Source organism: Salmo salar, chromosome 11 (assembly GCF_965601325.2).
Source record: "Salmo salar chromosome 11, fSalSal1, whole genome shotgun sequence".
Taxonomy (NCBI): Eukaryota; Metazoa; Chordata; class Actinopteri; order Salmoniformes; family Salmonidae; genus Salmo; species Salmo salar.
In genome coordinates, this window is record NC_138301.1 from 27,170,001 (window position 1) to 27,185,340 (window position 15,340).

Genomic DNA, 15,340 nt, shown 5'->3' on the forward strand with positions numbered 1-15,340 from the left:
GGAGGCCTGGCCAGCCTGTCATGGATGGTTTCTCAGAGCAATAAGCAGTTCCTCCCATCAGATGGAGCCTGCCTTCCATGAAAAACGCATGTATGGGGCCTGGTGGCCGGGCGAGACGAGGGGAGGCGACCCGGGGACTCAGCTGTACCTCTGTGGCCTCTCATTAATCCCATGTGAGCCAGCTCTGAGCCAGCCCAGTATATCAGATTCACTCTGGCTCCGGCAGGTCACAGCCAAACACACACAGCACTACGCACAGCACTGCCAGGGAGGGACGTCAGGCCACCTGTACTGTACACAGAAGCTAACAATTATTTATATATATACAGTTGAAGTTGGAAGTTTACATAGACCTTAGCCAAATACATTTAAACTCAGTTTTTCACAATTCCTGATATTTAATCCTAGTAAAGATTCCCTGTCGAGGTCAGTTAGGATCACCACTTTATTTTAAGAATGTGAAATGTCAGAATAATAGTTGAGAGAATGATTTATTCCAGCTTTTATTTCTTTCATCACATTCTCAGTGGGTCAGAAGTTTACATACACTCAATTAGTATTTGGTAGCATTGACTTTAAATTGTTTAATTTGGGTCAAACGTTTTGGGTAGCCTTCCACAAGCTTCCCACAATAAGTTGTGTGAATTTTGGCCCATTCCTCCTGACAGAGCTGGTGTAACTGAGTCAGGTTTGTTGGCCTCTTTGCTCGCACATGCTTTTTCAGTTCTGCCCATAAAGGTTCTACAGGATTGAGGTCAGGGCTTTGTGATGGCCACTCCAATACCTTGACTTTGTTGTCCTTAAGCCATTTTGTCACAACTTTGGAAGTATGCTTCGGGTCATTGTTCGTTTGGAAGACCCATTCGCGACCAAGCTTTAACTTTCTGACTGATGTCTTGAGATGTTGCTAGGGGTTGTGGGACCCTGGCCAACATCCAGTCAAATTGCAGAGCGCCAAATTCCAAAACAGAAATACTCATTATAAAAATTCATGAAACATACAAGTGTTATGCATCAGTTTAAAGATTAACTTCTTGTTAATCCAACCACGGTGTCAGATTTCAAAAATACTTTACGGCGAAAGCAAACCATGCGATTATCTGAGAACAGCACCCAGCAGACAAATCATTACAAACAGTAACCAGACAAGTAGACGAGTAACAAAAGTCAGAAATAGCGATAAAATTAAACACTTACCTTTGATGATCTTCATATGGTTACACTCACAAAACTCCCAGTTACCCAATAAATGTTTGTTTTGTTCGATCAAGTCCCTCTTTTTATCCAAAAACCTTGTTAGCGTGTTTTGTTCAGTAATCCAATGGAACAAAGCGCGTTCACAACAGACAGACGAAAAATCTAAAAACAACCATAAAAGTTCATAGATGTCAAACGATGTTTATAATCAATCCTCAGGTTGTTTTTGTCATAAATAATCGATCATATTTCAACCGGACAAAAGCTTCGTCAATAGAAAAGGAAAAACAAGAAAGGCACACTCCCGATCATGCGCTGGACTCATGTCTGGAAATTTCCACTGTCCTCTCATTGAAAGTGGTGTTTCTCCCTAATTTTTCAGAGTAAAAGCCTGAAACAATGCCTAAAGACTGGCCACATGTAGTGGAAGCCATAGAGATCGTGAACTGGGTCGTAAGTCTTTGTATGGTGGATAGGCTTTCAATGGAAAAACAGTCATTTCAAAATAAAAGCATTTCCTGGTTGGATTTTCCTCGGGTTTTTGCCTGCCATATCAGTTCTGTTATACTCACAGACATTATTTTAACAGTTTTGGAAACTTTAGGGTGTTTTCTATCCAAATCTACCTATTATATGCATATCCTAGCTTATGGGCCTGAGTAGCAGGCAGTTTACTTTGGGCACGCTTTTCATCCAAAATGCTGCCCCCTACCCAAGGTGAGGTTAAGCCATTTTGTCACAACTTTGGAAGTGCACCAGTCCCTCCTGCAGCAAAGCACCCCCACAACATGATGCTGCCACCCCAGTGCTTCACGGTTGGGATTGTGTTCTTCAGCTAGCAAGCCTCCCCCTTTTTCCTCCAAACATAACGATGGTCATTATGGCCAAACAGTTCTGTTTTTGTTTCATCAGACCAGAGGACATTTCTACAAAAAGTATGATCTTTGTCCCCATGTGCAGTTACAAACCGTAGTCTGGCTTTTTATGGCGGTTTTGAAGCAGTGGCTTCTTCCTTGATGAGCGGCCTTTCAGGTTATGTTGATATAGGACTCGACTCGTCTTACTGATACTTATAGATACTTTTGTACCTGTTTCCTCCAGCATCTTCACAAGGTCCTTTGCTGCTGTTCTGTGATTGATTTGCACTTTTCACACCAAAGTACGTTCATCTCTAGGAGACAGAATGCTTCTCCTTTCTGAGCGGTATGATGGCTGTGTGGTCCCATGGTGTTTATACTTGCGTACTATTGTTTGTACAGATGAACGTGGTACCTTCAGGCGTTTGGAAATTGCTCCCAAGGATGAACCAGACTTGTGGGGGTCTGAAATTATTTTTTCTGAGGTCTTGGCTGATTTATTTTGATTTCCCCATGATATCAAGCAAAGAGGCACTGAGTTTGAAGGTAGGCCTTGAAATACATCCACAGGTACACCTCCAATTGACTCAAATTATGTCAATTAGCCTATCAGAAGCTTCTAAAGCCATTACATAATTGTCTGGAATTTTCCAAGCTGTTTAAAGGCACAGTCAACTTAGTGTATGTAAACTTCTGACTTGAATTGTGATACAGTGAATTATAAGTGAAATGATCTGTCTGTAAACAATTGTTGGAAAACTTACTCGTGTCATGTACAAAGTAGATGTCCTAACCGACTTGCCAAAACTATAGTTTGTTAACAAGAAATTTGTGGAGTGGTTGAAAAACTCCAAACTAAGTGTATGTAAACTTGAACTGTACCTACTATAAAAAAGTGCCTAACACTTTAAAGTACACACAATTTAAATGTGGGCCATGTACTGTATTGTGCATACTAAGAGACATACGCATACTGTACATACACAGGATTCTTGAATATAGTGCAAGTGCTTGCACAACAGTCATACATCACCAATTTCTATGAAAATGTTCGATATTTAAACTGAGGAAAAAACAGCATCAAGGACTTGGCAACAGAAATTGTGGAGTTGGCATGATTTCAGAGAAATGCCACTGAAAACCTGTACTATATTGAATGTATTAGACAAGAGTGTATCAGGGAAAAAGATGTCCCTGTTATATTATATAAAATGTGATGTAAGGCATTTGATCTAATTGTTTTCTTCACGACGACAACCCTCATTGATTATTCATGTGATGCTGGTAGACAGCACAACATTCTAACTCTATTCTGTGGAGGGAACATCAAAATAGAATATCTGCTAAGACATCCCTCGGCACTGCAGGTAAAACACATAAAACACTCACTAGACACTTCACCAGCACTGTGTTTCCAATAGGGACAGCATTAATGCAACACTGTTGGGGGGTCAATGGGTACTGTTCAGACTACGTTGTTATTGACATCAACGGGGGTGGGTGGGGGCGAGAAGAGTGGAGGCGTCTAATGCACATTCTAGCTTACCACTGATGCATATCAATTAACATATCTTCTCTATCGTAATGCGGTAGTTGACCCTCATTGTAACAGCTCTGTTTATGTCATTATCTACCTGTCTGAAACACATTCACACACTTGATTGCTGACTGTCGCTAGTGAGTGTTTTTCTGTGTGTGTTTCAGAAAGGGAGATGTAGTGTGTATGTAGCACACACACTAACCACAAACACACACATTATTGAACCCCCTTGGCTCTGCTCCATCTAACCCCCCAGCTGAAGGAAGCCCTGTTCTCCTTCACCTGACCTTCAGCCTCTTATTATCTTTAATTAAGAACCCTTTCGTTTAAATGGTCTGGGCAATGCCAAGCAACACAGAGTGAATGGGCAATCGGAGTGTGTCATTGCTGATTTCGAGGTTGCGTGTGTTTGGGTGTGGGAGGGATGGGAAAGATGGCGACTGGCTGTGTTACCATTGCCTTTATAGTCCTATCACACAGGATAAATATGTTAGATCATCGTCCAATCGTGACTATGAATTCCCTAGCACTTCATATCCATGCTGTTTTGACTGATCTCTGTATGATGTCATTCTACACGTTTTGTAATTTAATCGTAAGAGTTATGTGTCGCTCCCTAGAGAACATATCGGAGGCTACATGACATGTCACTCACAATAACTACTGTGTCTCCTCCAGTGACATACACTGCATTTTCAAGAGATCACCTGCTGTTTTCTGCTTCACAGGAAAGCTGCTATTTCCCATCATTTCCAAGTGGTTCTTGCAGTGTATCAAACAGGAGAGGAAACTAATGTTTTTCCTATCTGGAGTGTGTGTGTTTGTTCTGTACAATGTCAAAGAAATGGAAAGAGCTTTTGTTTTAACCCTCTCTCTCTTTGTTTCTCTCTCTTGCTCTCTGCAGTACCTTGGACGATGAGGGCAGCAACCTCCGCCAACAGAAGCTAGACAGACAGGTAGGTCTCCCATGTCCCTGTACTGTACCAGAGCAGCTCAGCCACTTACTGATATGAACCTCCTCTGTTGTTCCTTGGCTGGTAGAGGAGACTGTAGTGTGAGGAAAAGAGGAAGAATATACTCAGCAGGGTTGCACTATATTTGATCAATTACTGTGAACTAGAAAGTTCACACACCTGGTTTTCATGGTAGAAAATAATTCCATCCCTGATTATTAGGCAGGGATGAAAGCCAGCTAAAGCTAATCTGGCTAATTGTTTTCAGGAGATGCCATCAGTGTTATACTTAAGCTATAATACCTGAGGTGTGGTATACAGCCATTAGCCATGGTATATTGGCCATATACCACAAACCCCCGAGGTGCCTTATTGCTATTATATGATCACTCGGCTACACAGCTGATGCCCGCTGGACTGTTCATTAACACGGTACTTCATTTTGTTTATCTGTCGGCCCCAGCCTCGAACTCAGGCCCGGTGTGTAGCTAACTGACCCTCTCTGCCCATTCATCGCCGTTTACCCATTGTTGTCTTACCTGTTGTCTTAGCTCTCCCAATCAACACCTGTGATTGCTTTATGCATCTCTCTAATGTCAATATGCCTTGTATACTGTTGTTTAAGGTAGCTCTCATTATTTTATTTTACTGCAGAGCCCCTAGTCCCACTCAACATGCCTCAGATAGCTCCGTTGTCCCACCCCCCTACAAATGCAGAGACCGCACCTAGCTTAACTGGCGCCTCCAGAGATGCCACCTCTCTCATCGTCACTCAATGCCTAGGTTTACCTCTACTGTGCTCGCACCCTACCATACCCTTGTCTGTACATTATGCCCTGAATGTATCCTACCACACCCTGAAATCGGCTCTTTTATTCTCTATTCCCAACGCACTAGACGACCAGTTCTTATAGCCTTTAGCCATCCCTCATCCTACTCCTCCTCTGTTCCTCTGGTGATGTAGAGGTTAACCCAGGCCCTGTTTGTCCACAGGCCCTCTCATTTGTTGACTTTTGTAACCGTAAAAGCCTTGGGTTCATGCATGTTAACATCAGAAGCCTCCTCCCTAAGTTTGCTTTATTCACTGCTTTAGCACACTCCGCCAACCCTGATGTCCTAACCGTATCTGAATCCTGGCTTAGGAAGGCCACCAAACATTCTGAAATTTCCATACCCAATTACAACATTTTCCGTAAAGATAGAACTGCTAAAGGGGGCGGAGTTGCAATCTACTGTAGAGAGAGCCTGCAGAGTTCTGTCATAATATCCAGGTATGTGCCCAAACAGTTCGAGCTTCTACTTTTATTAAAAATCCATCTCCCCAGAAATAAATCCCTCACTGTTGCCGCTTGTTATAGACCCCCTCAGCTCCCAGCTCTGCCCTGGACACCATATGTGAATTGATTGCCCCCCATCTATCATCATAGTTGCACTGTTAGGTAACCTAAACTGGGATATGCTTAACACCCCGGCAGTCCTACAATCTAAGCTAGATCCCCTCAATCTCACACAAATTATCAAGGAACCTACCAGGTACAACCCCAAATCTGTAAACATGGGCGCCCTCATAGATATCATCCTGACCAACTTGCCCTCTAAATACACCTTTGCTGTTTTCAACCAGGATCTCAGCGATCACTGCCTCATTGCCTGCGTCCGTTATGGGTCCGCGGTCAAACGACCATCTCTCATCACTGTCAAACGCTCCCTAAAACACTTCTGCGAACAGGCCTTTCTAATTGACCTGGCCCGGGTATCCTGGAAGGATATTGACCTCTTCCCATCAGTAGAGGGTGCCTGGTTGTTCTTTTAAAAGTGCTTTCCTCATCTTAAATTAAAATGTACACATTTTTATTTAAAAAAATTATTTACAAAAATAAGCATGCCCCTTTCAAAAAAGGTAGAACTAAGAACCTATATAGCCCTTGGTTCACTCCAGACTTGACTGTCCTTGACCAGCACAAAAACATCCTGTGGCGTACTGCACTAGCATCGAATAGTCCCGCGATATGCAACTTTTCAGGGAAGTCAAGAACCAATATACAGTCAGTTAGGAAAGCAAAGGCTAGCTTTTTCAAACAGAAATTTGCATCCTGCAGCACTAACTTCAAAAATATTTGGGACACTGTAAAGTCCATGGAGAATAAGAGCTCCTCCTCCCAGCTGTCCACTGCACTGAGGCTAGGAAACACTGTCACCACCGATAAATCCATGATGATCGAGAATTTCAATAAGCATTTCTCTACGGCTGGCCATGCTTTCCACCTGGCTACGACAACCCCGGTCAACAGCTCTGCACCCTCCCGCAGCAACTGGCCCAAGACCCCCCCCCCCCACCCCCCCCTTCCCCCCGATCCAGCATTTCACTGTAAGGTCTACACCTGTTGTATTCAGCAAACGTGACAAATAAACTTTGATTTTATGTTCTGATAGAGCTGCAAAATCTGGATCCCTACAAATCAGCTGGGCAAGACAATCTGGACCCTCTCTTCCTAAAATTATCTGCCGCCATTGTTGCAACCCCTATTACTTGTCTTTTCAACCTCTCTTTCGTATCGTCTGAGATTCCTAAAGATTGTAAAACGGCCGCGGTCATCCCCCTCTTCAAAGGGGAGACGCTCTAGACCCAAACTGTTACAGACATATATCCATCCTGCCCTGCCTTTCTAAAGTCTTCGAAAGCCAAGTTAACAAACAGATCACCGACCATTTCGAATCCCACCGTACCTTCTCCGCTATGCAATCCGGTTTCCGAGCTGGTCACGGGTGCACCTCAGTCACGCTCAAGGTCCTAAACAATATCATAACCGCCATCGATAAAAGACAGTACTGTGCAGCCGTCTTCATCAACCTGGCCAAGGCCTTCGACTCTGTCAATCACCGTACTCTTATCGGCAGACTCAACAGCCTTGGTTTCTCTAATGACTGGTTCACTAACTACTTCTCAGAGTTCAGTGTGTCAAATCGGAGGGCCTGTTGTCCAGACCTCTGGCAGTCTCTATGGGGGTGCCGCAGGGTTACATTCTCAGGCCGACTCTTTTTTCTGTATATATCAATGATGTCGCTCTTGCTATGGGTGGTTCTTTGATCCACGTCTACGCAGATGACACCCTTCTGTATACATCTGGCCCTTCTTTGGACACTGTGTTAACAAACCTACAAACGAGCTTCAATGCCATACAACACTCCTTTCGTGGCCTCCCACTGCTCTTAAATGCTAGTAAAACTAAATGCATGCTCTTCAACCGATCCCTGCCTGCACCCGCCTGCCTGACTAGCATCACTACTCTGGACGGTTCTGACTTAGAATATGTGGACAACTATAAATACCTAGGTGTCTGTCTAGACTGTAAACTCTCATTCCAGACTCATATTAAGCATCTCCAATGCAAAATGAAATCCAGAATCAGCTTCCTATTTTGCAACAAAGCCTCCACTTATGCTGCCAAACATACCCTCGTAAAACTGACCATCCTACCGATCCTTGACTTCGGCGATGTCATTTACAAAATAGCCTCCAACACTCTACTCAGCAAATTGGATACAGTCTATCGCAGTGCCATCCGTTTTGTCACCAAAGCCCCATATACAACCCAACACTGCGACCTGTATGCTCTCGTTGGCTGGTCCTCGCTACATATTTGTCGACAAACCGACTGGCGCAAGGTCATCTATAAGTCTTTGCTAGGTAAAGCTCCGCCTTATCTCAGCTCACTGGTCACCATAGCAACACCCACCCGTAGCACGTGCTCCAGCAGGTATATTTCACTGGTCATCCCCAAAGCCAACACCTCCTTTGGCTGCCTTTCCTTACATTTCTCTGCTGCCAATGAATGGAACGAATTGCAAAAATCACTGAAGCTGGAGACTTCTCTCCCTCACTAAATTTAAACGTCAGCTGTCAGAGCAGCTTACCGATCGCTGCAGCTGTACACAGCCCATCTGTAAATATCCCATCCAACCAACAACTTACCTCATCCCATATTTGTTTTGTGCTCTTTTGCACACCAGTATTTCTACTTGCACATCCTCATCTGCACATCTATCACTCCAGTGTTAATTGCTAAATTGTAATTACTTCGCCACTATTGCCTATTTATTGCCTTACCTCCTTACTTCATTTGCACATACTGTATACAGATTTTTCTATTGTGTTATTGACTGTATGTTTGTTTATCCCATGTGTAACTCTGTGTTGTTTTTGTCGCGCTGCTTTGCTTTTTCTTGGCCAGGTCGCTGTTGTAAATGAGAACTTGTTCTTAACTGGCTGACCTGGTTAAATAAAGGTGAAATAAAAAAAATAAAAAACTGGTTACCAACATAATTAGAACAGTAAAAAGTATTTTTTTGTCATACCCGTGGTATAGGGTCTGATATAGTACGGCCATCAGCCAATTAGCATTCAGGGCTCAAACCACCCAGTTTATAATGTGTAATAATGCGCTATCAGAAGTGTAACCATGCCGATCAGCCTTTGCCACTTCTGTGCTGTCCATGATACATGATAAAGATGTTTAGCAAAGTGTTGTCTCAGACCTGACCAGCGTAGAAAATGGCGTCGACATCAGTGACACTCTCAAGAGACTCGTCAATTAGCATATTTTCATCGGCCCTGTGTAATTCCATCAAGATACTGGGTTACATCAGCAACCTCTCCCTACACATTACATTTATTGCATTTCCTGAAATGTAGGAACAAACTGCAGGAGATTCTTTTTCAAATGATGATTCGGGGCTAATTGTAGTGGATTAAAGGAATAGACAGAGGGTTAGGGTTTATGGTACTACATTAACATAAACTAAATCAACAGAGAGAATTTCAAGCATTTACAGTGCCTTTTTATTTGGATTTCATGTAATGGACATGCACAAAATAGTCCAAATTGGTGAAGTGAAATGAAAAAAGTAACTTGTTTCAAAGAATTCTAAAAAATACACAACGGAAAACTGGTGCGTGCTTATGTATTCCCCCCCTTTGCTATGAAGCCCCTAAATAAGATCTAGTGCAACCAATTACCTTCAGAAGTCACATAATTAGTTAGATTGCACACAGGTGGACTTTATTTAAGTGTCACAGGATCTCAGTGTATATATATACCTGTTCTGAAAGGCCCCAGAGTCTGTAACACCATTAAGCAAGTGGCACCGCCAAGCAAGCGGCACCATGAAGACCAAGGAGCTCTCCAAACAGGTCAGGGACAAAGTTGTGGAGAAGTACAGATCAGGATTGGGTTATAAAAAAATATCAGAAACTTTGAACATCCCACGGAGCACCAATAAATCCATGATTAAAAAATGGAAAGAATATGGCACCACAACAAACCTGCCAAGAGAGGGCCGCCCACCAAAACTCAGGGACCAGGCAAGGAGGGCATTAATCAGAGAGGAAACAAAGAGACCAAAAATAACCCTGAAGGAGGTGCAAAGCTCCACAGCGGAGATTGGAGTATCTGTCCATAGGACCACTTTAAGCCTTACACAGATATAGAGTGACAATGACACATTTTTTGTTGCTTTGTACTCCAGCACTTTTGATTTGAAATGATACAATGACTATGAGGTTAAACTGCAGACTGTCAGCATGAATTTGAGGGTATTTTTATCCATATCGTGTGAACCGTTTAGAAATTACAGCACATTTTGTACATTATTGGGACAAATTCACATATGTGCATTAAAGTAGTAAAACGTTAAGTATTTGGTCCCATTTTCATAGCCACAATTACTACATCAAAATTGTGATGCTACACATTTTTTGGATGCATTTGCTGTTTGTTTTGGTTTTGTTTCAGATTATTTTATGCCCAATAGAAATGAATGGTAAATAATGTATTGTGTCATTTTGGAGTCACTTTTATTGTAAATAAGAATAGACTATATTTCTAAACACCTCTACATTAATGTGGATGCTACCATGATTGCGGCTAATCCTGAATGAATTATGAATAACAGATGCACAAATTGTGCGTCTAACTTTCTCACTCATCATTATTCACGATTCATTCAGGTCTCAATACTTTTGGTCACCTAAAATGGGGGGACTATGTACAAAAAGTGATGTAATTTCTAAACGGTTCAGCCGATATGGATGCAAATACCCTCAAATTAAAGCTAACAGTCTGCACTTTAACCTCAGTCATTGTGCTGGAGTACAGAGCCAGAACAACAACACAATTGTCACTGTACCAATACTTTTGCAGCTCACTGTATATCAAATTATATTTCTGTTTGTGGATTAATTTACTTCTGCAAGATGTCTTTTATGACGTTTTTGTGCTGAAGACCATTGTGCTACATTTTTACCCATTTTAACACCATTCAAAAAGTTAACAAACAACTTCCTGGAAACTACGCATCACTTTCATACCGTATAGAGTGAAGATGGCGTCAAAGAACATGGCTGACATTTTACATTCTCCCAACCAATTGTGCTGTTTTGTTAGTTTTTTTGCATTTTGTGTCAATTATTTTTTTACTTATTGTGTACATAATGTTGCTGCTACCGTCTCTTATGACCGAAAATAACTTCTGGACATCAGAACAGCGATTACTCACCGCGGACTGGAAAAAACTTTTTCCTTTAACGAGTCCGACGAGAAGGATATCCTGCTTTCACTGGAACTGGCCCAGATCCCCGCCTTTTGCGTGAAGAAAAGATGCAGGAAAAGGGGCTGCAGATCGGCATCCTTTTGAAGATCCGTAGGCGAGCGAGTAAACTCCCACTGCCATCCGGGTGTGTTTATTTGTCAATAACAGCTGGTGCGCGATGTCTAATATTAAAGAAGTCTCGAGGTATTGCTCGCCTGAGGTAGGTTACCTTATGATAGGCTGTAGACCACACAATCTAACAAGTGAGTTCTCATCTATATTATTCCTAGCTGTCTATTAACCACCACAGATCGAAGCTGGCACTAAGACCGTTCTCAACCAACTCTATAAGGCCATAAGCAAAGAAGAAAATGCTCACCCAGAAGCGGCGTTCTTAGTGGCCGGCAACTTTAATGCAGGCATACTTAAATCAGTTTTACCAATTTTTTTACCAGCATGTCACATGTGCAACCAGAGAAGAAAAGAAATCCTAGACCACCGTTACTCCACACACAGGGATGCATACAAAGCTCTCCCCCGCCCTCCATTTGGCAAATCTGACCATAATTCTATCCTCCTGATTCCTGCTTACAAGCTAAAACTAAAGCAGGAAGAACCAGTGACTCGCTCAATACGGAAGTGGTCAGATTACGCGGATGCTACAGTACAGGACTGTTTTGCTAGCACAGACTGGAATATGTTCCGGGATTCATCCAATGGCATTGAGGAGTACACCACCTCAGTCATCGGCTTCATCAATAAGTGCATCGACGATGTCGTACCCACAGTGACTGTACGTACATATCCCAACCAGAAGCCATGGATTACAGGCAACATCCGTTTCGAGCGAAAGGCTAGAGCTTCCTCTTTGAAGGAGCGAGAGACTAATCTGGACGCTTATGAGAAATCCCGCTATTCCCTCAGACGAACAATCAATCAAGCAAACGCGTCAATACAGGATTAAGATTGAATCCTACTACACCGGCTCTGACGCTCGTCGGATGTGGCAGGGCTTGAAAACTATTACGGACTACAAAGGGAAACCTAGACGCGAGCCGCCTAGTGATGTGAGCCTACCAGATGAGCTAAATGCCTTTTTATGCTCGCTTCGAGGCAAGCAACACTGAAGCATGCACGAGAGCACCAGCTGTTCTAGATGACTGTGTGCTAACGCTATCGGTAGCCGTTGTGAACAAAACTTTAAACAGGTCAACATTTTCAAAGCCGCTGGGCCAGACGGATTACCAGGATGTGTCTTCAAAGTATGCGCGGACCAACTGGCAATTGTCTTCGCTAACATTTTCAACCTCTCCCTGACCAAGTCTGTAATACCTACATGTTTCAAGCAGACCACGTGCCCAAGGAAGCGAAGGTAACCTACCTAAATTATTACCGCCCCGTGGCACTCACGTCGGTAGCCATGAAGTGCTTTGAAAGGCTGATCATGGCTCACATCAACAGCATCCTCCCGGACACCCTAGACCCACTCCAATTTGCATACCGCCCCAACAGATCCACAGATGATGCAATCTCTATTGCACTCCACACTGCCCTTTCTCACCTGGTCAAAAGGAACACCTATGTGAGAATGCTGTTCATTGACTACAGCTCAGAGTTCAACACCATAGTGCCCACAAAGCTCATCACTAAGCTAAGGACTCTGGGACTAAACACCTCCCTCTGCAACTGGATCCTGGACTTCTTGACGGGCCGCCCCCAGGTGGTAAGAGTAGGCAACAACACATCTGCCACGCTGATCCTTAACACTGGGGCCCCTCAGGGGTGTGTACTTAATCCCCTCCTGTACTCCCTGTTCACCCTCGACTGCATGGCCAAACACGACTCCAACACAATCATTAAGTTTGCTGATGACACAACAGTGGTAGGCCTGATCACTGACAATGATGAGACGGCCTATAGGGAGGTCAGAGACCTGGCAGTGTGGTGCCAGGACAACAACCTCTCCCTCAATGTGAGCAAGACTAAGGAGCTGATCGTGGACTACAGGAAAAAGCGGGCCGAACAGGCCCCCATTAACATCAACGGGGCTGTAGTGGAGCGGGTCGAGAGTTTCAAGTTCCTTCGTGTCCACATCACCAACAAACTATCATGGTCCAAACATACCAAGACATTCGTGAAGAGGGCAAGACAAAACCTTTTCCCCCTCAGAAGACTGAAAAGATTTGGCATGGCTCCCCAGACCCTCAAAAGGTTCTACATCTGCACCATTGAGAGCATCCTGACCGGTTGCATCACCGCCTGGTATGGCAACTGCTCGGCATCTGACCGTAAGGCACTCCAGAGGGTAGTGTGAATGGCCCAGTACATCACTGGGGCCAAGCTTCCTGCCATCCAGGACCTATATAATAGGCGGTGTCAGAGGAATGCCCATAACATTTTCAGAGACTCCAGTCACCCAAGTTATAGACTGTTTTCTTTGCTACTGCACGGCAAGCGGTACAGGGCGCCAAGTCTAGGACCAAGAGGTTCCTCAACAACTTCTACCCCCAAGCCATAAGACTGCTGAACAATTAGTAAAATTGCCACTGGACAATTTACATTGACCCCTCACGCTACTCGCTGCTTATCATCTATGCATAGTCACTTCACCCCCACCTACATGTACAAATTACCTCAACTAACCTGTACCCCCGCATACTGACTCGGTACCGGTGCCCCCTGTATATAGCCTCGTTATTCTTATTGTGTTACTTTTTTATTATTACTTTTTATTTTAGTCTACTTGGTAAATATTTTCTTAACTCTTCTTGAATTGCACTGTTGATTTAAGGGCTTGTAAGTAAGCATTTCACGGTAAAGTCTACACTTGTTGTATTCGGCGCATGTGACAATGTTTGATTTGATTTGTATTGTGCTTAGGGCTGGCATAACTACTGTAAAACCGTGCAGTTATGGATGAAGACCATCATGAAAATAAAATAACCTTTTAAAACCGTCCAAAAAAAATTGTTATATTTTTTGGGGTGGAATGAACAGCTGACTGAAGACCGGGCAGGTATTTGTAGCTTCGTAAGAACCATCCTGATCACTGTAGCGCTGCAGTGGCCTGCTGGTATTCGCTCAGGGAGCTCCTGTTGGGTTCACACAGTGTGATTTTAGTGACAGAGGAGAGGAGACAGTATTATAGTCTGGACCAGGGGTCTGGTGTGCTGCAGACTGTTCTGTTTGTCTGTGTATCTCTGTCGATTTTCTGCAGAATTGACCATGTCCCTCGTGCAAAACCATTTGTCATGTTACAGTAATGGGACATACTGGTCAAATAGATTTTGGTTGCATTGTTTTGAGCCTTGAGTTTGAGGTTTTGGTTATGTGGTTGTCTTTTCTGTGAGTCTATTATCCATGAAACTCCCATGGCTTGGTCACTCAATAGCTGAGGACAGAATTACCATTATTGCTCAGCTGCTTTGCATATGAAGACAGAAGGATCCGAGGCTAAGAGGGGATTTCCACATAACACAATAATTTGTATATCCACTCTAGCTTCTCCCTCATGTGGGTGCTAGCAAGCAGGCTAGGTAGTGCTAGGTATCAACAGCCAATCCAGTAGGGGCTGGAAGCTATAGTGAGCTTTGATTGGTCCATAGCGTCGCGATATCGCCGAGTATTATCATAAAGTTCAGCTTGCCCCAACTTTGGTCCCGCCCTGTTCATGCTTCCTCGCCCATGCTCGTATTGCCCAACGTTCCCCTCGTTCACTTCCCTCCATTGAAAATGAATGGGGCTCTGTTATTTCATCGCTCCCAATGAGTTATGTGGAAATACATTGTAAGGTTGTTCAGCATGACATGTACAGTATGACCTCCATCGTGTGTTCTTGCTATAGTACTTGAGGAGCCTGTGATTGCATCAATTTGGCAAACACTGAAGACTGAAGGAAAGCTCAAACCAACCATCCATCTACTGTAAGTGGTAGGCCTGGATAAGAGCGTCTGCTAAATGACTAAAAAAATGTAAAAGAATGTCTGTAACCATAACACTTTTGCATTTTATTCTCAGAGTAGATCTGTTTTAAAGGAATTGTTTGTTAAAGAACATAATATTAAATGTACTGCTTTTCCACAAAAGAAAAAGAACATAAAAAAGAAATTGTCAAGATATTCTGTGCAAAAGAAAGATAGACCCTTTTCTTCACCTAGTGTGGTGTCCCTGCTGAACAAGCCATTGTTTGAATATCAAAGTGGGTA

General features: G+C 43.3%; 1 protein-coding gene across 3 annotated transcripts in view; it reads left to right on the forward strand.

Annotated features, from left to right (window-relative positions):
* LOC106562367 (tubby protein-like) overlaps window positions 1–15,340 on the forward strand; it is a 104,761-nt gene that overhangs the window by 61,185 nt on the left and 28,236 nt on the right. For all 3 annotated transcript variants that reach the window (XM_014127206.3, XM_014127209.3, XM_014127208.3), the window contains exon 2: window positions 4,499–4,550. In XM_014127206.3, coding sequence (XP_013982681.1) covers window positions 4,499–4,550 — 52 coding nt within the window. The remainder of the gene's footprint in view (window positions 1–4,498; window positions 4,551–15,340) is intronic.